Genomic DNA, 25,000 nt, shown 5'->3' on the forward strand with positions numbered 1-25,000 from the left:
CAGGTCATTGATCAGGTTTGTTATCAGGTTACTGATCAGGTTGCTGATCAGGGTATTGATCTGTCTATCAGGTGGTGTTCGAGGCGGTTAGCACCGGACAGAGAGGCATCCTGGCCATCAAGGACATCACACTGCAGGGACACCAGTGTTGTAAGTACACAAACCATGACAACCACACACACGGCGCACACACACACACACACACACACACACACACACACACACACACACACACACACACACACACACACACACACACACACACACACACAGACCCCGCCCCCTTGTAAAACAGGCTTCTAATTGGTTAACGAGGTTTGACCATTTAATTGGGTAACGATGTTAAAAGTTGAGCTGGCATGAATCAAGGTCACTGTTATTTTCTGTGTGTGTGAGTGTGTGTGTGTGTGTGTGTCTGTGTCTGTGTCTGTGTCTGTGTGTGGAGGCAGGGGAGCTCATTAAAATATAAATTGATTAGCATGGACTTTGATCCATCCGTCTGTTTATCTACCTGCTGGTCTGAAGACTCACATTTTTGATGTTGCTTTGTTGTGCAAACACACACACACACACACACACACACACACACACACACACACACACACACACACACACACACACGTATACACACACACGTATACACACACACTCTCTCTCCTGATCCATCTTTTAATTGGACCAGGAGGTCTCCAGCTGATGGCAACCTCTGACCTGTGTGTGTGTGTGTGTGTGTGTGTGTGTGTGTGTGTGTGTGTGTGTGTGTGTGTGTGTGTTTAGTGAGCACGCCTCACTTCCTGCACATCAAAGGTGTGGAGGTGAACGCAGGACAGACGGCCACGTTCCACTGCACCGTCAACGGACGACCGCAGAACAACCTGCTGCTCTACCTGCAGGTGAGTCATCCACACTTGTACCAGGTGACTTCAGGGACCCAAGACTGGACCGAGATTCCACTGATGTCATTAAAATCAGAGTGATTTCAGAGTGATCTCAGTGTGATCTCAGAGTGATCTCAGTCTGTGTTGTTTCCAGGGGATGGGTGGTCGTCAGGCAGTTGCTAAGGAAACCAAACCGGTGAACTCCCGGCGCTATGTGGCGAGCTTTGATGTTGAGAACACGACTAAAGGCGACTCCGGACGCTACCGTTGCATCGCCCAATCAGAACGGGGCGTGGGTGTGTCCTGCTATGCTGACCTCACAGTCAAACGTGAGTGCTGCCCTCTGATTGGCTGCTGGATGTTCTGCTGTGTTCTAACCGATGTTCCTGGTGGTTCTGCTGCTGCTCTCATGATTCTTATTTTCTGGATTAATTAGACGATAAATGAATAGTTTGATGGATAAAATATCAGAAGACACCAAACCATCAGATGTGGAACACGGTTCTAATTTTTCTGATTAGAAGAGCCGATCAATCACATCCGATTAATCGCAGCTGATCAATCACAGCTAATCAATATGGTGTCGGTCTGAGCTGTTTGTCAAATGACTGAGATCCCAGAATCCCCGGCGGTTCGACCTGCGACTGAACTGTGTCACAGACATACACACACACTCAGTTGATCATGAACACACCACCATCTCGTTCCTGCTTAGAGCGTTTGGGACGGAGGAAGTGGGTCAGGAGGAAGTAGAGCAGCTCCGCTGGGGATTCTGGGTAATAGAATCCAGGTCTGCTGTGATTCGCTGAAGGTCACGAACATTAATTAACTTGTTAACTCCTTCCTCTCTCGTTAGACCAGTGTGTGATTCTCTGTGTGTGATTCCGGTTCTGTTGGTTCCTCAGAGCCCCCGGTACCGATCGCCCCCCCTCAGCTGACCGCTGTCGGCGCCACCTACTTGTGGATCCAACTGAACGCCAACTCCATCAACGGAGATGGACCTATCATTGACAGAGAGGTAGCTCTGATTCTGAAGGAGGTTCTAGGTTCTGTGGAGGCTGTAAGAATGTTCTCATGGTCCATGTGGAGGTCCTATGGTCTATGAGGAGGTTCTTATGGTCCATAAAGAGTTCCTGTGGTCCATGAGGAGGTCCTAGTGGTCCATGAGGAGATTCTTATGGTCTATGAGGAGTTCTAGTGGTCTATGAGGAGGTTCTAGTGGTCCATGAGGAGGTCCTCGTGGTCCATGAGGAGGTTCTTATGGTCCATGAAGAGTTCCTGTGGTCCATGAAGAGTTCCTGTGGTCCATGAGGAGGTTCTAGTGGTCCATAAAGAAGTTCTTGTGGTAGATGAGGACGTTCTTATCGTCCATTAAGAGTTTCTGTGGTCCATGAGGAGGTCCTAGTGGTCCATGAGGAGGTTCTTATGGTCTATGAGGAGGCCTAGTGGTCCATGAGGAGGTTCTTATGGTCTATGAGGAGTCCTAGTGGTCCATGAGGAGGTTCTTATGGTCCATGAGGAGTTCCTGTGGTCCATGAAGAGTTCCTGTGGTCCATGAGGAGTCCTAGTGGTCCATGAGGAGGTTCTTATGGTCCATGAGGAGGTTCTAGTGGTCCATGAGGAGTCCTAAAGGTCCATGAGGAGGTTCTAGTGGTCCATGAGGAGGTTTTTATGGTCCATGAGGAGTTCCTAGTGGTCCATGAGGAGTTCCTAGTGGTCCATGAGGAGTTCCTAGTGGTCCATGAGGAGTTCCTAGTGGTCCATGAGGAGGTTCTAGTGGTCCATGAGGAGGTTTTTATGGTCCATGAGGAGTTCCTAGTGGTCCATGAGGAGGTTTTAGTGGTCCATGAGGAGTCCTAATGGTCCATGAGGAGTTCCTAGTGGTCCATGAAGACTCCTAGTGGTCCATGAGGAGGTTCTTATGGTCTATGAGGAGTCCTAGTGGTCCATGAGGAGGTTCTTATGGTCCATGAGGAGTTCCTAGTGGTCCATGAGGAGTCCTAATGGTCCATGAGGAGTTCCTAGTGGTCCATGAGGAGTCCTAATGGTCCATGAGGAGTTCCTAGTGGTCCATGAAGAAGTCCTAGTGGTCCATGAGGAGGTTCTAGTTGTTTCTGAGTAGATGTGAGTCCTGTGAGGGATCTTAACTGTGGAACATCTGGGTTCTCAGGTGGAGTACCGTACCATGGCAGGTATGTTGATCGACACCACACCTGTGGACAAGCCCACTCATAAGATCGGACACCTGGACCCTGACACCGAGTATGAGATCAGCGTTCTGCTCACCAGGCCCCTAGAGGGTGGGACTGGAAACCCTGGACCACCGCTCAGAGCCCGGACCAAGTGTGCAGGTGAGCTAGGTCACATGGTCAGAGCCTGCAGCCAATCAGAGCTGCTGATGCAGCTAGCAGCTAGCGGTTAATTGCTGCTCTAATTAGGAGGCTAATAGCGGTGTCATTAGCGTGCCGTGCTAAGTTGTGTTAGCGCTGAGCTCATCTGGAGGCTAATGGTTAATGGTGAGGTCATTAAGGCAGCTTTGTTATGCTGCACTCATTAGCCGCTAATGGCTGGAGTGTACACATCATGCTAGCTGTTTCCTCAGTGTGTGTGTGTGTGAGTGTATGCGTGTGTAAACAACAGACAGACTGTGACTGCAATTAGCACGCTAATTACACAGGTGCTGCAGTGTTCCTGCTGCTGCTAGTCCTGCGTCTGGAGGTTCTCTTTTCATTTCACGTTTTATTCCTCTGCAGAACGTCTCCTCTTTGTTCTCTTTTACACATTAATTATGAAACTATTATATTTATTTTAGTGGTTCCTACCAGAATGTCAGAACCTCAGATGGTACACAGAACATCTAAACACAATATTTAATATTTACACAACAAATAAATTCCACATACTAAATACCACAGGCTGTGATGAAGAGTTAGTGGAGGTTCTAGTCGTTCTTGATGAGGTTCTAGTGGACCTTCATGGTAAAATAAAATCGTAAATGGTTGTATTTATATAGCTCTTTTATCCAAAGCACTTTACATGATACGTCACATTCACCCATTCACACACTGATGGTGGAAGCTGCCATGCAAGGCGCTAATCACAACCCATCAGGAGCAGTTAGGGGTTAGGTGTCTTGCTCAGGGACACCTCGACATGAACACGACGGGCCGAGGATCGAACCGGCAACCTTCCAGTTACAAGACGGCCACTCTACCCACTGAGCCATGCCGCCCTAACCCGAACCCAGTGCATCAGTGTGTGTGATAAGCTCCTCCCCTCTGGGACTCTGAACACACAAAAAAGCGCTGCTTTGGAGATACATGAAGGTGTGTGTGTGTGTGTGTGTGTGTGTTTATGTTTATGTTTATTCATTTGGATCCCCATTAGCGACAGCATAAGCTGCAGCTATTCTTCCTGGGGTCCTAAAAAATGACAATGGCATACTATTCTAAAAATACAATCACTCAATTAATCAAACAATAAAATATTTCACATTTAAATCATACTGTAGTTTAAATAAACAAGTGTCATCATAAAATGACACTGAAAATTACAATAGCAAACAACAGTTCTTCGTTCAGACATGTATTTCAACAGAGCTGGTGATTATATTGCAGAAAGAAACTCTTTCAGTGCACTTTTGAATTTTAAATAATTTTCAATTGATGTAATCTCTTTGGGAAGTAAATTCCATTCTTTCATGCCTCTCCAAGCAAAGGTTCTTTTTATATAGTTGTTTAATATTTTAGGTAAAGTAAATTTGTTTGCAAAGGCATGTCTGGTTGGATAGGAGTGTATGTCAGAGCTTAACATTAGTTTTTGATAAAGTGTCAGAGGAGTTTTTGTTAGAAAAACCTTCCTACACAAACACAGTACAGAATATTTAAGTCTGTCCTGAACCGTTAGCCAGTTTAATTTTCGATGCATACTTTGAATGCTAGTATAATAATTACAGTGCAGCACAAAACGTGCTGCTCTATTTTGTATAATTTGCAAATTTTTAATATCATCTTTGGTGCCATTAGACCATACAGTTGGACAATAATCGAGGTTTGACAATATTAGAGCTTCCACAATCACTTTTTTTATTTTGGTTGTCAAGAAATATCCATATCTTCTGATCATAGAAATCACTCTTCCCATTTTGGCACACGTTGTCTGTATGTGTTTTGACCAAGATAATTTATTGTCAACTGTTATCCCTAAAAGCTTTGTTTCATTAACTTGCTTAATTACAGTATCTTTTATTTTAATATTTAATAGAGGATTTTGATTAACAGATTGACTAGAACCTATAATAATACGAACTGTTTTGGATATATTCAGAACCAGTTTGTTGTGGATAATCCATTCAAAAGCTGTATTTAACTCTGCCTGTAGGACACTGTTTAATTCTTCCTTAGTTGATGCTGATGTGTATATTGTTGTATCATCTGCATACATAACACTCTTGGCCTTAGACAAAGCTAGGGATAAATCGTTGGTATAGATACTATACAACAAAGGACCAAGGCTGCTTCCCTGTGGTACTCCACATGCCAGTTTTAAAAAATCTGAGTAACAACCATTGAAGAAAACAGCCTGACTTCTATCTGTTAGGTAGTTGTTGAACCATGTGGTTGCAGTATCATCAAAACCATAGGCCTCCAATTTCTCAATTAAAATTTTATGGTCTAGTGTATCAAAAGCAGCTGAGAAATCTAGCATTATACTGCCAACTAACTTCCTCTCCTCAATGCTTGTCAGCCAGTCGTCTGTCATAACAGTCAGAGCTGTAGCAGTTGAATGCCCTTTTCTATAGGCATGCTGATTAGGAACTAACAATCCAAAAGTACTAAAATAGCTTTTTACTTGTTTGTATACAATATTTTCCATGATTTTACTAATTGCTGTCAGTAAACTTATTGGCCGGCTATTTTTGCCGGAAAAAGGTTTCTTTCGATCTTTTAATATTGGAATTATTTTGGATTTTTTCCACTCTTGTGGGCAAATTCCAGTAGTGAAGCTTAGATTTATAATGTGAGTGATAGCAGGCGCTACTAGATCAGCTGTCATCTTCAAGAAATTAGCGTTCATTTCATCAACACCAGGTGGTTTAATTCTAATACTCAGAATCATTTTTTCAACTTCATTCACCGTTACTTTTTGAAATTTAAAAGTGCAATTTTTGTCCTTGTGTGTGTGTGTGTGTGTGTGTGTGTGTGTGTGTGTGTGTGTGTGTGTGTGTGTGTGTGTGTGTGTGTGTGTGTGTGTTCCTCAGTGTGATGCTGTTTGCTCTGATAATCTCGTCTTCGTCTTCAACTCACTTTTATTTATTCATTTTACTGCTATTAAATAATGAACCAGGCTGTGTGTTCCTGTGTGTGTGTGTGTGTGTGTGTGTGTGTGTGTGTGTGTGTGTGTGTGTGTGTGTGTGTGTGTGTGTTCCAGTGTGTGTGTGTGTGTGTTCCTGTGTGTGCGTTTAATAATGAATGAGTGTGTCCATCATACAAGCTTCAGGTCTTAGTTCTCAGAGAGGCGTCTCAGCGTGTGGCAGACAAACAGCATCTCATTCTGCTTCATACGTGTCGCCGTGGTGACAAACTCTGAGACCTGATTGGACAGAAGTCGATCACATGTCTGTGTGTTCTGATCACTCAAACAAAAGAAGCATAAAAACTCTAATTAAAGGTTGGAAATAATAGTATGAATATTATTTATTAAGCGTCCAAAATGAGTCAGAAATTATTCAAACTGACTGAAGATTTGCAGAACAACAAAAAATGAATCCAGGATGCTTCAAAATGATAGAAAATGACACAAAAATTGGGCAAAATGACTCAAAAATGATTCAAACTTACAGGAAATGAGTTGAAAATGAAATGAAAATTGACCTAAATTGATTAAAAATGATCCAATTTCTGACTCAATGGTGGTTTAAAAAACTATGTTCTTTGTAGTAATTTTACTTCTTCGGGTGGACATTTGGACATTTTGTGGTGATTTGGAGACATTTTGAGGTGATTTTGCTTCTTTTTGTAGTGATTTTGTGTGTTTTTGGTAATCATACATCTTTCTGCGAAATATTTACCTCTTTTTGTGCTGCTTTTTGTATTTCGTTTTGTTTGGTTATTTGGTTTCTGTTAATAATAATTTTCCAGCTTTTTTTTAGTCATCTTGGTGTCAGTTTCTAACAGAAACAGGAAAGGAGAACGTCCCTAGGAGAAAGTTGTTGAGTAGACCTACTGACAAGTGCAGAAAGTTCTAGAGTAGACCTACCGACAACTACTCAAGAACTTTCTCCAGAGGACGTTCTCTTCTATGGACTTCAAGGACCTGGAACTCTGAAATATTCAATTCAATTCAATTCAATTTTATTTATATAGCGTCAATTCCCAGTGTGAAGGTAGAATTTTCATCATTAACGTTACTGGAGATGAAGAACCAGATGTTCTGAGGAGGTCAGGAAAGAACTTTAATCCTATTTGGTTGATTTTTTTTGTGTTGAATTTGAGTTTTTGTTGCAATTTCACCTGTTTTGTAGTAATTTTGTCCTTTTTGTGGTGATTCTGGGGATTTTTCCCGGCAATTTGAACCTTTCAAAGTAGTTTTTGCTCTTTTTGGGATGATGTGTCTTTCTGTGGTAATTTTTTGCCATTTTTAGGGTTCCTTTGCATATTTTTGTGCCAAATTTAAGTTTTTGTCACAATTTCACTTGTTTTGTGGTAGTTTTGGTCCTATTCATGGTAAATTTGGCTGTTTTTGGGGTGATTATCCATCTTTTTGCTGGGATCTTATGTCATCATACAATGAAATGGTTGAGAGTGCCAGGTCTGACTACATCCGTCAACTGGTGGCAGTGAATAAGAAAAACCCTAAAGTGCTGTTTGACACAATCAATTCTTTTGTTTGCCCTGCTGCTTCTGTAACTCCTGTTTTCACCGAAGCCGATAGCCATGCCTTGAATTTTTTCACCGATAAAATCAAGAAGCTCAAGGATAATATGCCACCCCTACAGTGTGGTGCCTCGGTTGCTATTGAGCCTGTCTCCAGCATGTGGTTCACTTTTGAGTCTGTAACTCTTGCTGATGTTTTGGCACTGGTAACCAAGATGAAACTTTCATCCTGCTCCTCTGATGTCATCCCCTGTAGACTGTTCTTAGAGGTACTGGAGGCAGTCGGTCCCTGGGTTACTGAAATGATAAACCTCTCTTTGTCATCAGGTGTGTTTCCAAATGCCTTCAAGCACGCCATTGTGGAGCCATTACTAAAAAAAGCAGGTTTACACCCGGCAGACCGAAATAATTATAGGCCCATCTCTAAGCTGCCATTCTTGTCAAAGATCCTTGAGAAGGTGGTTTGCAATCAGCTGTCTTCTTACCTCGATCAACATAACTTCTTTGACAAATTTCAATCTGGCTTCCGTAAGCACCACTCCACGGAAACAGCCCTACTGAAAGTGTCCAGTGACATAATGATGTCTGCCGATTCGGGTAAATGCACCGCGCTAGTTCTCCTGGATCTGTCCTCAGCTTTTGACACTGTTGACCATCAGGTCCTGTTAAGTAGACTCAGGGATCATGTGGGACTGTCGGGGTTGGTTCTCCAGTGGTTTACCTCATGTTTGTCTGGACGTAGTTTTTGTGTGTCAACAAATCAGATAAAATCAGAGTCCGTGAATCTATTGTGTGGGGTGCCTCAAGGCTCCGTCCTGGGCCCTATTTTATTTTTACTATACTTGATCCCCCTGGGTAAGATCATCCAAATGTTCAGGGATGTTTCTTACCACTTGTATGCCGATGACATCCAGCTCTGTTGTTCTTTTAAGCCGGCTGAGATAAAGAAGCTCGATTCCTTTTTCCATTGTTTGGCAGAAATAAAACAATGGCTTAGTGAAAATTCTCTTCAGCTCAACGCAGACAAAACTGAAACACTCGTCATCGCCCCTGATGTCTGAATTCCAGGGATCAAACAGTACCTTGGTGACTTAGGGCAGTCTGCTAAATCGAGTCTTAGAAATCTGGGTGTTTTCCTTTATAAAGACATGTCTCTAGTGCAGCACTGCAAGCAGCTGACAAGAAACTGTTTCTTTCAACTAAGAAAAATCTCTAAACTCAGGAAAATGGTCTCATGTAATGATCTAGAGCTCATCATTCATGCTTTTGTTTCATCACGTTTAGACTACTGTAACAGCTTGTTTTCATGTCTGAACAAGAGGGAGCTTTTGAGGCTGCAACTTGTGCAAAACTCTGCAGCGAGAATTTTGACCCGCACAAACAGGCAGACTCGCATATCTCCTATTTTAAAGGAGCTTCACTGGCTGCCAGTCTCTTATAGAGTCAACTTTTAGATTTTGGTTCTAACCTTTCGGGCCTTACATGGTCAAGCTCTTTCTTATATTTGTGACCTGCTCCAGCCTTACTCCCTTGCGAGGGCTTTAAGGTCTGCGGATCAGAATCTGTTAAAGGTGCCACGTACTCGGTTTAAGACCGGAGGAGCCCGATCATACCAGGCTGTTGCTCCCAGGCTTTGGAATGATCTCCTGCTCTCTCTCCGCTCAGTTGCGTCTGTTGACGCTTTTAAAACACAACTTAATACCTTCTTGTTTGCTCAGGCTTTCGCTTAGTTTTTGGGGCTGTTATGATCTTATTTTTAGTGTTGACTATTTATGTATATTTAATTGTTGTTTTTTATTCATGCTGTGAAGCACTTTGTGGCTCTCTGTCTGTGAAAGGTGCTATATAAATAAAATTTACTTACTTACTACTTACTTACTTACTTATATTTGAACCTTTTTGGGATGATTTGGGTTTTTGTCCCGTCATATTTTTGGCCATTTTGTAGTCCAAAAGTACATCTCTTCTAGAGTCCTGGAGTAGACCTACCGACAACTGGAGAAAGTTCTAGAGTAGACCTACCGACAGCTGTCCAGGTCTCCTCTATGGACTTGAAGGACCTGAAACTCTGGAAATATTCCAAATCTGCAGGTAGAACTCTGATCATCAATGAAGCTAAAGAGCCAGATGAAGAACCAGATGTTCTGAGGAGGTTCTGGTCGAACTCTGATCATTAATAAAGTTACTGCAGATGAAGAACCAGATGGTTGTTGAGGAGCTTTTCTTCAGATCTGTTGGGTTTGATCCTGAATAACCTTTAAAGAACGTCAGCATCGGTCATGAAATAAGCCTCTCTGAGTGTGTGTTAACATCCATTAAAGTCTATGTGATGTTTGTCGAGGCTTTTAAGAAAACGTCAGATAAATATTTCACCTGATTCTCTTTCCACCTCAGATTTTCACGCTCTGCTCGTCTCTCAGACGTTTTAGAGCTTTTACGTCTGTATTTTTACCTCCTGGTTCTTCTTCTTGCCGCTGGTATTAGAGCAGTTTAATAGAAATCACCGTGATCCAGCTGATCATGTGTCGGCCCAAAAACCAGCTCAGATGAAGGTTCTAGAAACTCTAACCATCATCATCAGTATCGAACCGTTATACCACGTGTACTGCAGTATTCCTCAGATGCAGTACATTACAGCTGAACCGGTGACTCTGCTCGTCTTCCACCTGAACGCTGCTGATGAAACCTCCATCATAAAGTCGCCTCAAACATTCATCATGCTTTGTTTGTTTGTTTGTGGTCAGCTGATAAACATGATAAACAACAGGATTTTTTAAATTAAGCATTTTATTAATTGAACTAAATTTAACTTTCTGATCACATTTCTCCAGAATCATTGGTTACTTTCATTAAAGGTTCTAACAGCTCCTGGTTCTGTAACACACACAGTAACAAAATGACACACAAACACACACATTCTACACCACAGTCATACAGAATGATAGAAGTACAGTCAGACCATTCTACTCTACAGAATGTTCTTGCTCAGTGAGGTCAGTGACTGAGAGGTGGAAGGGGAATGGTCTGTTGTGAGGAGGTGCTGGAGAGCCCCAGATGTTTTGGTGGATGTGATTTGTTCTGCTGCAGCTGCTGGAGCTTCACAGAGTAGAAAAGTGGATCTAATGAGGCGAGAGAGAACCTGTGATAAATAGAGTGTGAAGAACATGGAGACAGAGGAGCTGAAGTGTTGGAGCTGCGATCCCCAACATTTCTGTTTACGGCTTATTGGACCAATTAGCTCCAGTTATTTAAACACAGGAAACTTCATCTTATTGCTATTCTGGAAACTCATTAAATGTTCTCACATCTTTTTACATATTTCTTATCTGGGACCAAAAGTCTGTCAATTATTTTAGCTGAATGTGGAAAATGTCACATTTTCAAACCTAGATTTGTAGTATTTTTATTTCTCAAATACCCGAGAAGCCATTTGAAAGATTCTCCATGAATAAAATTGCAGCCATAAAGTGTGGTGAGAACACATGTTCACATTTAGGGAATTATCTTTTCACTGAACATCATGAACAACATGAAATTTATCAAGAAAATTTAATTCAGTTTCATCAACATTCATCCTCAGTTTATCATTTCCACATTACAACTTCCAGATCAGAGTGTCTACAAAGGAACACAACATTTAGTCACCTGGAGCTGAACCACAGAGGATTTACTGGAGGATCACACCCACCAAAGTCAGACAGATAAACAAAAACAAGACAAAAAATTACAAAAATGAGACAAAAAACAACAATAACAAGACAAAATATTTCAAAAATGAGACACAAAATGACAAAAATGAGACAAAATTTTACAAAAACAACAAAAAAATGCCAAAGACCAGTCTAGTGTTTTAAATTATGATTAGAACAACTTGTACTGGTCTAGAGGCTTTAGGCCGCATTCTAACTGGATGTATTTCTGTAACCATCGGTGATGTCATCCTGATAGCGATCAATACTAACCTAATCAGTTCCAGTGTGATGTCATCCTGGGGGGTGGAGTTTGTAATTTTTGACATTTGGTGAAAAAATCCCCGACAACATGAAACCTGGTTCTCTGTCTGATTTAAATGTCAGCCTGGAAATTATGGGATGGAAACCATGACAACCACACACACACACACACACACACACACACACACACACACACACACACACACACACACACACACACACACACACACACATGTTTGTACTTCTATCTTAGTGAGGACATCCATAGGCGTAATGCATTTCCTAGAGCCTTACCCTAACCTTAACCATCACAACTGATTTCCTAAACTTAATCCTTACCCTAACCCTAACCAAACCTCAATTCATACCTGTTCTCGAAAAACAAGTCTTCACCCTCAAACATGGCTGTTTCAAAGTGAGGACCGGCCAGAATGTCCTCACTTTGTAAAAATGTCCTCACTTTGATAGTTAAATGCAGAAAATGGTCCTCACCATGTAGCAAGTACAAGAACAGGGTTAGGGTTAGGGTTGGACTTACCATTGACTCCCATTCAAATCTAACCCTAACCCTAACCCTAACCCAGACCAAAACAATGTCTAACCCTAAAGAAACATTTTTGCACTTTTACTTTTTTCAGTAACAACAACATGGCCAAGAAAACACTGTTTAAACTTGTGGGGACCCAAATGAGGTCCCCAGAAATGACATAGTTTTCGGTTTTCCTACAGTTGTGGGGACATTTGGTCCCCACAAGTATAGCCAGCACCTGACCACACACACACACACACACACACACACACACACACACACACACACACACACACACAGGTATGTTGAGGGAAATGGGAGGATTTTATGTGATAGTGTTCACTCTCCCCCGGGGATTATGGGTAATAGGATCCACCTCAATCCCCTCCTCCTCCCCTTGACCCCCGACCCCCATTGTTGTAGCGGCGATGTGTGCGTGTGTGTGTGTTCCCTGCAGACCATTTAGCCGACATGTCTCTTTCATCTACAATCCAAGTGCAGAAACTCACAAGTGCCTCCATTCTGTTCGTCTGAAAGCTGCAGAGAGTTTGTGTGTGTGTGTGTGTGTGTGTGTGTGTGTGTGTGTGTGTGTGTGTGAGGTTCAATAACAGGAAGAGAAGTTTCTGTGCCACCGACCACACACACACACACACACACACACACACACACACACACACACACACACACACACACACACACACACAGATGAAAGACGACAAGGAACAGGAAAGGTATTGTTCATCGGCTGCAGAAAACACCTGAAAACACACTCTCTCTCTCTCTCTCTCTCTCTCTCTCTCTCTCTCTGGGTTCTTGTCAGGAGAAATTGCTCTGCTGCTCTCATCTATCATTCTCTCTCTGAGTGGATCACTGTCTGTCATCTGGAAATGCAGCCTTCTGATTGGCCACTACAGAGACTGTGTGTGTGTGTGTGTGTGTGTGTGTGTGTGTGTGTGTGTGTGTGTGTGTGTGTGTGTGTGTGTGTGTGTGTGTGTGTGACTGAGCATGCTCAGTTGGAAGCTTCCTTTAATCTCTCTTTGTGTCTCCGTTCAGCTCATTTGTTCAGTTTTGTTAAAGTAGCAGCTGGAGGTTCTTCATGATTCTACTCAGAACCAAACACAGAACCTCAGCTGGATGGGGTTCTCATTAGGCCATTTTCCACTGTAGGAACTTCTTGGTTATTTTAATCTCTGCTGAACCTTTGAGTGTGTTCTAATGACAGGAACCGCTCTGTAGAACGTTTTAGAACCATCCCTGGAGAACGTGTTAGAATCATCACTGTAGACCTTTTATTAGGAACCATCACTATAGAACCTGTTTCATTAGCTGTCCCTGTAGAGGTTCTATTAGGAACCGTCCCTGTAAAGGTTCTACAAGGAACTGTCCCTGTAGAGGTTCTATTAGGAACCGTCCCTGCAGAGGTTCTTTTAGGAACCGTCCTTGTAAAACATTATCATTTGGGAGAACCAGCATGTGTACCAGCAGATCCAGAAATGAACACAGAGGTTCCGCTCTACATCTTTCTGTCTGCTGTGAGAACGTTCAGATCAATTCTTGGTTCTCTAGATGAACTCAGAGAACCTCAGCTGTCTATAGGGACGTTTGTTGAGCCCGGCTTAGGGGGAACTGTCACGTCCTCCTGCTCCAGCGAGCCGGCTCGTCAGCTGAATGACAAGCAGCTGTGTTTTCCAACACAGCTGGCACAGATACCAATCAACGCCATATAAAACCTGACTCTAGACGCAGCTTGATGCTGCATCATTATTCCATCCCCTCTGCGACACGGACTCTCTGTCAACCCTGCACACCGCTGCAGCTGCCTTGCTACACGTCGTTTCCCCGGGACATTGTTTCGGTACCGGATTACCTTCATCACATCCCCGCTCCTCGGACTCCGTGGCCCCTCAGATGATTCTGCCTGTTCCACCAGCCCTCATCACTCAATTCCCCCACCGTCTCTGACAGCTCGGCCCCCCCTCTTCCGTCTATCTCTCCCTGCACTCCTTAAGCCACCTTCCCTTTTAATCTAGTTTAGTTTTATGTTAGTTTATCTCGGCCTTCGGGTCTGTCCTTGGTTTAGGTTAGTTTATTTTCTCCTCCCCACTGTTTCCCTCCTGCTTTCATTATTAAGAGTTTTTTCTGTTCACATATTCTAGTTTTCATTAAATCATCATTAATTTCACCCTCCTGTGCCTGCTGATGGGGTTCTACTCTGAACCGTGACAGGAACTGTTCTTCTTAAGCTGTGTTTTGGGTCTCAGTACATCTCCGTTGACAGAACACCAGAACAATGTACAGATCTGGGAACTGCAGGTCATGCAGCCTTCTTATTGGCTGAGAGCCGGCAGTACACCTGAGTTCAGGTGAAACAATTGTTGGAATTTTATTCCAGCAGCTGATAATGAGAAGATGCAAACTAAACTTAAAGACTGGAAACCAGAACGGAAGAACATCCCCTGTAGAAATAGAGTGGACCTACTGACAACTGGAGCAAGTTCGAGAGTAGACTCTAGACGAGAGTAGTAGAGTAGATTCTACTCTAGAACTTTCTCCAGGGGATGTTCTCCTTTATGGACTTCAAGGACCCGGAGCTCTGGAAATATTCCCAGTCTGAAAATAGAACTCTGATCATTGATAAAGTTACTGCAGATGAAGAACCAGATGTTCTGAGGAGGTTCTGGAGGTTCTGATTGGTGTTTCATGTAATGACCACATCAGCTTCAATGTATTCAGGTGTGTTCCAGTGAGAACCTTCATCACATGTTTGGTTCTGTTTGTCAGATCCGATGCACGGCCCACGACGCCTTGAGGTTGTTGACATCCAGTCCAAACAGGTGACAGTCCGATGGGAACCGTTTGGATACAACGTAACCCGCTGCCACAGCTACAACCTCACGGTGCAGTACCGCTACCGGCCAGCAGGGGCCCTCAGCAGGTAAACACAGGGAGGGAGGGGCCTCAGCAGGTAAACATGGGATAGGAGGGCCTCAGGTAACATGCAGGTAACACCCTGCCCTCTGCTGTCACCTCCAGGGAGCCACTGAAGGACGAGCTGCGGGAGGAGGAGGTGTACGACACGCTGAGCTCGGTGCCACAGCACACCGTACGGAACCTTCCACCATTCACCAACGTCAGCCTGAGACTCGTCCTGAGCAACTCTGAGGGACGCAAGGAGAGCGAGGAGCTGCTGGTGCTGACGGACGAGGACGGTACGAGTGGGATCATATGGGGTCACATGGGATCACATGGGGTCACAGGGGGTCATGTGACCTCTACAGGTGAATCATGCTGAACATTCTCTTGCAGTTCCGGGTGCAGTTCCTGTGGAGTCCATCGTGGGCAGCAGCTATGAGCAGCAGATTAGTCTGAGCTGGAGGGAGCCTCTGCAGACCTACGGCCTCATCCGGCAGTATGAGGTGAACAGCAGCTTCACACATTCTGAAAATGACAAGACAATAAGAAACAGCACAATGTCCCCTCACCTACCACTCTCCTCCACAGATCTCCTACAAGGCCCTGAGCTCCTTTGACACAGAATTCGACCTGTCCAATCAGAGCGGCAAGGTGTTCAAACTGGCCAATGAGACGAGCCACATGTTTGCCGGTCTGTCTCCAGGCTCCACGTACTCCTTCACAATAAGAGCCTCCACCGTGAAGGGCTTCGGTCCTCCAGTCATCACACAGTTCACCACCAAGATCTCAGGTAGGACTGTTCACCGCACAGATACAGACAAAATAGAGATAGAGATACAGTCACACCAATAGAGATAACAACAGTCACACCGATAGAGATAACAACAGTCACACCTATAGAGATAACAGTCACACCAATAGAGATAACAACAGTCACACCGATAGAGATAACAACAGTCACACCTATAGAGATAACAGTCACACCAATAGACATAGCAACAGTCACACCGATAGAGATAACAACAGTCACACCGATAGAGATAACAACAGTCACACCGATAGAGATAACAACAGTCACACCGATAGAGATAACAACAGTCACACCGATAGAGATAACAACAGTCACACCGATAGAGATAACAACAGTCACACCGATAGAGATAACAACAGTCACACCGATAGAGATAACAACAGTCACACCGATAGAGATAACAACAGTCACACCTATAGAGATAACAACAGTCACACCGATAGAGATAACAACAGTCACACCGATAGAGATAAACAGTCACACCGATAGAGATAACAACAGTCACACCAATAGAGATAACAACAGTCACACCGATAGAGATAACACAGTCACACCGATAGAGATAACAACAGTCACACCTATAGAGATAACAGTCACACCGATAGAGATAACAACAGTCACACCGATAGAGATAACAGTCACACCGATAGAGATAACAACAGTCACACCGATAGAGATAACAACAGTCACACCTATAGAGATAACAACAGTCACACCGATAGAGATAACAACAGTCACACCGATAGAGATAACAACAGTCACACCGATAGAGATAACAACAGTCACACCGATAGAGATAACAACAGTCACACCGATAGAGATAACAACAGTCACACCGATAGAGATAACAGTCACACCGATAGAGATAACAACAGTCACACCTATAGAGATAACAGTCACACCAATAGAGATAGCAACAGTCACACCTATAGAGATAACAACAGTCACACCGATAGAGATAACAGTCACACCGATAGAGATAACAACAGTCACACCTATAGAGATAACAGTCACACCAATAGAGATAGCAACAGTCACACCGATAGAGATAACAGTCACACCTATAGAGATAACAACAGTCACACCTATAGAGATAACAGTCACACCGATAGAGATAACAACAGTCACACCGATAGAGATAACAACAGTCACACCGATAGAGATAACAGTCACACCGATAGAGATAACAACAGTCACACCGATAGAGATAACAGTCACACCTATAGAGATAACAACAGTCACACCGATAGAGATAACAGTCACACCTATAGAGATAACAACAGTCACACCGATAGAGATAACAGTCACACCGATAGAGATAACAACAGTCACACTGATAGAGATAACAGTCACACCTATAGAGATAACAACAGTCACACCGATAGAGATAACAGTCACACCGATAGAGATAACAACAGTCACACTGGCAGAGATAACAACAGTCACACTGGCAGAGATAACATTTATACCTGTACATGTGATGAGTGTAAATATCTGTTTAGCTTCACGTTTTTTAAACATCTGTATTGTCTGAATAATTTGCACCATTTGTTTTAATTTGAATGTCAAACATGACGAATGTTTTGAATGTTTTGTCATCATGCCGACCATCTCCTACTTAGCCCCTCTGATGCCAGCATATGATCAAGAGTCTCCTCTGAACCAGACCGACTCCACTGTCACCGTCATGCTAAAGCCGGCTCAGAGCCGAGGAGCTCCCGTCAGGTAAGTCACCTGTTCAAATATTCAGCAGCATCAATCTCCCGCCTCATCAACTTTTCATGACTCGGACGTTAAACATTAAAACGACGACGTGTAGGACTTTGAAGCCAGAGCTGCAGCTCAAACAGCAAACTGTCACCTCACAAACACGTACAAGAACGGCGGTGTAAATTCAGTTTTCTACACTCTGACACACGGTGCTAAACGCCTGTCGCCGGGCCCAGAGGGAGGCGGTATCCGCGGTAACAGTCGTCATGTCAACAGCTGTCTGGGCTCCGTCATCAGGCCGTAGCTAGGGATTTGGTTAATTAACAATCAGCGGGCGGGGCTAATCAGAGCCTGCTGCTAACACCGAGGATTAACAGGGGATTAACCACTAATGTGTCAATCACACACAGTCAGAGACACACGCTTGTTTATTCACACACGCCTGTTTATTCACACACACACAAGCTAAAATTAAAGACCTCTCCATTCTCCTGAACGCAGAAAAACCTCCTGATAATGACTGAATTCATTTATGTGTCAGACTACACACAAAACTAGAAATCCACAACAGAAAGCTGGAGACAGAAACGCTCAGAGTTCTTCAGACAGTTCTATCTGTCGGCCACCAAGGATCCTACAACATAGAGGGTTAGGGTTTACAATCTGAAAACACTCCCTCCAGAACTTCCTCAGAACATCTGGTTCTTCATCTCCAGTAACTTTAATGATCAGAGTTCTACCTTCATACTGGGAATTTTTTCAGAGTTCCAGGTCCTTCAAGTCCATAGAGGAGAACATCCTCTTGAGAAAGATCTAGTTGTCAGTAGGTCTACTCCAGAACTTTTTCCAGTTGTCAGTAGGTCTACTCTAGAACTTTCTCCAGCTGTCAGTAGGTCGACTCTAGAACTTTCTCCAACTGTCAGTAGGTCTACTCTAGAACTTTCTCCAGTGGACGTTCTCCTTTCCTACTTCCAGTCTTTAAGTTTAGTCTCATTTAGAACATTCCAGGTCCTTGAAGTCAGGTTGGTCCAGATTTATCACTTTTTAATGGACTTTTTCAGAACTTCATCAGTCCAGCAGATAGAACCATGACATTTAGGAGGAGAAACATCTGAGTTCTGGTAGAAACTAAAACCAAATCAGTTCTCTATGGACTCCTCTATGGACTTCAAGGATCTGGAACTCGAGATATTCCCAGTCTTAAGGTAAAACTGTGATCAATGATAAAGTTACTGCAGATGAAGAACCAGACGGTTCTTTGTGGTAATTGTACTTCTTTTGTCGGAGATTTGTCATTTTGTGGTGATTTGATGGCATTTTATGTTAATTTTGGATCTTTTCGTAGTGATTTTGTGTTTGTGGTAATTGTACATCTTTCTGTGATTTATTCATCTGTTTTTGTGGTGATTTGGGGTCATTTTGTGGTAATTTATCCATTTTATGTTGTAATTTTGCAGCTTTTGTGATGATTTTGTGTGTTTTGCGGTATAATCCCCTTTTTTGTGCTAATTTTGTATTTTGTTTCGGTAATTTTGGCCCTTTGTTGGTAATTTGCTTTGTGTTTGTGGGAATTTTTCAACTTTTTTGTCATCTTCACTGCAGTTTCTACTAGAACTCAGATGTTTCTCCTCTTAAATGTCATGGTTCTATCTGCTGGACTGATGAAGTACTGAAAAAGTCCATTAAAAAGTGATAAATCTGGAACCACCTCTATGGAACTCCAGAGATGTTGTCAGTCTGAGGCAGAACTCTGATCATTAAATGTACTTCAGAAACATATTAACAAACCTATTTAGAGGTAATTTTCTTGTCTTTACACATGGAATATAGTTAGTTAAACATTAAAAAGACGTTACTTGAATAATTGTTATTCTTCCATTACTGTCGTTCTTGTTCTGAAGCTGCAGGAAGTTTGCAGTTTTTTCCCATGTTTCTTTCATTTTTTCTTTTGATTTTCTGGTGCTGTCCTCTCATGATAGCTGCTTCCCTGTGCAGACATTTCAGCTCATCTCTGTTGGTTGTGTGGTCTCAGAAAGCAGATGGTCTTCAATCACTCAACTGTTTGTTTCGCATGAAATAGAGGAAAACAGAAAATGGGTCCTGATGTGATTCACTTCTGTTCCTCCATAGAAATGAGGATAATCTGAAGCGAGTGGTGTGTTTTCCTTTTGAAGCAGAACAAGGCTGCCGATGTAAAGAGAGTGTGTGTTAATCGACATGATGGCTGATGTGGAATCCATCAGACTGAACAGATGCTGTTCTCAGATAGCGCTTCATGTTTGTGTGTTTATATTTAACTTTGCTTTGTGTGTCGGCCTTCAGGCGCACCAACACACTCCCGTTTAAGAGCCGCGTATCGCAGGACAAAAGGTGTTGCCTCCGGCGACCTGCAGCTGTAATCAGATTACTGTCACACACACAACAAGTGCTGCGACGTGAGCGTAAAGAAATGCGATTGGAGATGGTTTGTCAAAGACAAAGAAGGGAAGAAAGAGAGACAGATGTGAGGGGGAGGGCAAGGACAAGAAAGAGGCGAGAGAAGAAAAGACGGAGGCAGAATCTGTCTTTTTCTGCTGCTTTCTGTGGGGAATTAAACACAACACCAACTGCAGAGTGTGTGTCCATCAGGAAATGTGACAACGCTGCAGTTTCAGCGTCCACTCCCTCCATGTGGTGATGTATGACTTCTGTCCTGACCAGCTTCCTGTGAAAACACCACTATTGTTCCAGCGTCCCTCAGGATGTTAGGAAGTGATCGTGCTGCATTCAGGTGCAGCTCAGCATTCCTGGGAACAACAAAAACTAAACTAAACTCTGACACCTGCTGGTGGAAAAATCAGTGAAACGGGAACAGTTAGAACTTTCAGAGTCGGTAGTTAGCACACTGTCCGCTTCAATTCCTAGAAAAATTCCACAGAGTTGGTGGTTTGGAGAGAACACGAAGCTTTACGTTGAGTCAGTGGAGCTTTCATTACATGTCTGTAGCGACTGAGGCTTGTTTTGATAGTCATTTGAGTTTTCATAGAAAATTCTTACTGTGTAAACAGTCAAAAAAACTAATTTCAGTAAAAACTCTGAATTTCAGGACAGTTTGTCGGTTTCTCTTTCTTCTTGATGCCAATTTGCCCCAGATGACTCAGAAGCTGTCCAAAATACATCAAAAATAATCCAGCATCACTAAATATTTGAACACAATGACTCCAAAATTTGGACAAAATAACTTAAACATCCCTAAAATGACTCGAAAATTGTACAAAATGAATGCAGAATGACAACAAATTGTGACAAAGTTAGTCAAAATTTGGACAAAGCAACTCAAAGTTGCCCCAAATGACTCAGAAACTATTCAAAATGAACCCATGTTTCTGTGCAGCAGACTGAAGCTTAAAGAAGTTTCATAGCAAAGATCTCAGGAAGCCTCAAATCCGTCATGTTCACTAATAAATAGCAGTTGTTTGTCTTTTGAAGCAGTAATTCAGCCGACTGATAAACAAGAATTTATTTTTTAATTAATATCGGCTGACAAGCTGAGAGAATGATGCCTTTTCATTTGGAGCTAAACTTCTTTCCATTTGTTTTTTGTCTTCATGTCCTTTATCTGCATGTAGGATTTAATAGCTTCCCAGTCAGGAGATGAATTATCAGTTTAATGTCAGATGCTTCTAAAGTTACAGCCTCCACATACAGAGAGAGTTAATAAAACCAAGGAGAGAGTGATGGAGGAGAGGCAGCGCTGACCTTTCTGTGGAGCTGAATAATGAACCAACAGATCTGAGAAGAGCAGCGGCTCCTCATGCTGGACGTCAATAATGTGCAGCCATGTCAAAGCAACGGCTACTGTTCTGCAAAATCTGACTGGACATGGTCAGATTCAATGTCCTTGACACGGCTTTAGCTCAGAGGCTAGCTACAGATTACTAACTAACAACACACTACTTCTCTATTTAGCTCAGAGGCTAGCTACAGATTACTAACAAATAACACATTACCTCTCTGGTTAGCTTCAAGACTAGCTACAGACTGCTAACTAATAACACATTACCTCTCCATTTAGTTCAGAGGCTAGCTACAGACTGCTAACTAATAACACATTACCTTTCTGGTTAGCTTAGAGACTAGCAACAGACGACTAATTACCACATAACCTTTGAGATCGGATGTCAGGATACAACTTCACAGAGAGCTAACCAGCTAACTCGTTGACAGCTTACCATGCTAGCTTACTAACAAGCTAACTGTTTGATGGGTGAAATGAGGTAGTTCTTCCTTTTCTGAGTTAACATCCATCTGTCTGTGTGTAGTAAGTACCAAGTGGTGGTGGAGGAGGAGCGCCCCCGCAGGCAGAGGAGAGGCTCTGCAGAGATCCTGCGCTGTTATCCAGTCCCCATCCACTTCCAGAATGCAACACTGCTCAACTCGCAGTACTACTCAGTGCCGAGCTGCCGATGAGCGAGCTGAGGGCACCCTTGCCCTTCTGTGTCGGTCAGTTACTCACAACTATCACTAGTTAGTTATTTTAGTTAGTTAAGTGTGTTTGATCATTATTTAACTATTATTTAACTAGTCTGTTAACCGGGGTAGGGGGTGGAGACTCTCCTGGCTGACACACACCTGCACAGGTCACCACTTACAGCAGATTAGATAAGTAGTATTTTACATAGATAGATGATACCTTAGTTGGTTAATAGCTAACTCGTGTTTTATCTGTCACTCAGTTTGTCTGTTGAATACAATAGTACCTGAACGGTATTAGTTAATTAGCTAGATAGATAGCTAAATATCTATCTAGTCAGTTAGCTAGATAGCTCAATATCTAGCTAATTGGTCAGTTAGTCAATTAGTTTGTTAGGTAGCTATATGTCTAGCTAGTAAGTTAGTTAGCCAGATAGCTAAATATTTGGCTAGTTAGTCAGTCAGTTAGTTAGTTAGATATCTAAATATCTAGCTAGTCATTTAGTTAGCCAGATAGCTAAATATCTAGCTAGTTAGTCAGTTAGCTGTCATGCTATTGACCTGTTGAATGTGTGGCTGTACAGGTGACAACAGGACCTACAGCGGTTACTGGAATGCTCCTCTGCTGCCTCACAAGAGTTATGGGATCTACTACCAGGCTGTCAGCACCGCTAACGGGGTGAGTTCACCTGGTCACAGGTAACCTTCAGACTCGGAATGACGTTTATATGAAGCTCCAAGATGGACTGGAGAGACCTTTACAAGGAATGTGAAAAATCTGGGTGCTGTGAACCGTCCTTGAAATGGAATAACCAAGAATCTTGTAGTAAAGCTCTGGTAGAACGCTGCGTGAAATGTAGCATTAGAGGGTAAATGTAGTACCAGAGGGTAAATTTAGTACCAGAGGGTAAATGTAGCGTTAGAGGGTAAATGTAGTACTAGAGGGTAAATGTAGCGTTAGAGGGTAAATGTAGTACCAGAGGGTAATGTAGTACTAGAGGGTAAATGTAGTACCAGAGGGTAAATGTAGCATTAGAGAGTAAATGAAGTACCAGAGGGTAAATGTAGCATTAGAGGGTAAATGTAGTACTAGAGGGTAAATGTAGCGTTAGAAGGTAAATGTAGTACTAGCGGGTAAATGCAGCATTAGAGGGTAAATGTAGTACCAGAGGGTAAATGTAGTACTAGAGGGCAAATGTAGTATTAGAGGGTAAATGTAGTATCAGAGGGTAAATGTAGCATCAGAGGGTAAATGTCGTGTTAGAGGGTAAATGTAGCATTAGAGGGCAAATGTAGTATTAGAGGGTAAATGTAGCATTAGAGGGTAAAGGTAGTATTAGAGGGTAAATGTAGTATTAGAGGGTAAATGTAGCGTTAGAGGGTAAAGGTAGTATTAGAGGGTAAATGTAGTACCAGAGGGTGAATGTAGTGTTAGAGGGTAATGTAGTACTAGAGGGTAAATGTAGTGTTAGAGGGTAAATGTAGCATCAGAGGGTAAATGTAGCGTTAGAGGGTAAATGTAGTATTAGATGGTACTACAGTCGTTTGATACAATGAGGTAAAGACCGTCTTGATTGGTTCTTCGTGTCTGTGATCAGAACATCTCTATTAGGAAGTAGTCATTGTCAACAGATATAGCGCTGCCATCGTTTCAGAAATCCCTGATTCGGTCAGCTGTTCCCCATGAAAGCACAAGAGGGTGTTTTTAATCACCATTAGTTTATCCTATTAAACACTCGACGGTCAAAGCTTTAAACGGCCCAGTTATTCCAATTTTTCATTGTAAATTCTGCATGGTAGTGTCTCATTGTTCTCTGAAATGAAAGCAGAGAACAAATAAACATATGAAGTTAAAAATCAACTTACAAACCAAAATGTCTTCTAAACTTCTGACTCAAAGTACTCCCTTTAGCAGATCTAACAGCTGAACTCACTCATTCTTTCTTCAGTGGAAATCAGATGTTCTTCAGAAAGTTCTTCCAACTCTGTAGCAGAAGTTCCCATAAATGTGTGGTTCTTATAGGTTCTTTGTTTTCACTCTTCTGTTCAGTTAATCCAAACCAGCTTCATGGGGTTAAGTCTGGAGACTTTGCTGCCACTCCATGTTCTCAACCATCTGGTTCTTTGTTCTTAGGGTGGTTCTACAGAGCTTGGACTGATGTTCTGGGTCATTATCTGCCATAGCATGAACCCCTGACCAACTAGAACATACCAGAGGGTTCTGCATGGAGCTGCAGAATGTTGTGGTAGATGTTTATGTTCAGGGTTCCTCTCACTCTGTACAAGAACCAACCCTGGATCCAGGAGAACAGCCCCAGACCATCACGCTTCCTCCTTCATGTTGGACAGTAGATGTTCCACACTGAGGAACCGTCCTTTCGCCTGCTGGACGGCTACAAACATCCTGCTGATGAACCAAAGATTTCAAATGTTGATCCATCAGTCCATAATACCTTCTTCCAGTCTTTAGTAGATGATGTCTCATGGCCCAGTCATGCCTCTTTTTCTGATTCTGACGTCTTGGCAACAGCTTTCTGCTGCAGCTGCACCTGTCAAACCTCCAGCTCCAAGTCTTCTCTTCACAGCTGAAAGGGAGACTTCTTCCTACGACCACTATTAGGCTGACTGAAGCTGTTGTCCTGTGAGCTCCAAGCTGTTGGCTCACAAACTGGTCTTCTTTGGGTCTTCCAGACCTCTTTCGGTCAGAGTTTCCACCAGTTTCTGAGCCTTTTGATGGAGAAGAAAATTGGACTCACTGACACCTGGACTTTCTTCTTCTCTGGATAAAGACCTTAACATTTAGGTGTTCTGATGGTCTGTCTCTCTTCTATTAGTAATTACTTTTTCCTTCCATTTTATAGCGACACATGACTTTCTGC

The 25,000-nt window shown here is 42.8% G+C and overlaps 1 protein-coding gene across 1 annotated transcript in view; it reads left to right on the top strand.

The window, feature by feature from the left end:
- Window positions 1–25,000, top strand: part of LOC110960940 (receptor-type tyrosine-protein phosphatase mu-like) — a 139,848-nt gene that overhangs the window by 58,331 nt on the left and 56,517 nt on the right. The window contains 13 exon segments of the mRNA XM_051940769.1: window positions 72–150; window positions 778–893; window positions 1,033–1,207; window positions 1,784–1,896; window positions 3,049–3,229; window positions 15,017–15,170; window positions 15,269–15,444; window positions 15,542–15,651; window positions 15,737–15,938; window positions 17,582–17,684; window positions 21,971–22,095; window positions 22,098–22,151; window positions 22,706–22,800. Coding sequence (XP_051796729.1) covers window positions 72–150; window positions 778–893; window positions 1,033–1,207; window positions 1,784–1,896; window positions 3,049–3,229; window positions 15,017–15,170; window positions 15,269–15,444; window positions 15,542–15,651; window positions 15,737–15,938; window positions 17,582–17,684; window positions 21,971–22,095; window positions 22,098–22,151; window positions 22,706–22,800 — 1,683 coding nt within the window.

This window comes from Acanthochromis polyacanthus, chromosome 20 (assembly GCF_021347895.1).
Source record: "Acanthochromis polyacanthus isolate Apoly-LR-REF ecotype Palm Island chromosome 20, KAUST_Apoly_ChrSc, whole genome shotgun sequence".
In the NCBI taxonomy this organism is placed as follows: domain Eukaryota; kingdom Metazoa; phylum Chordata; class Actinopteri; family Pomacentridae; genus Acanthochromis; species Acanthochromis polyacanthus.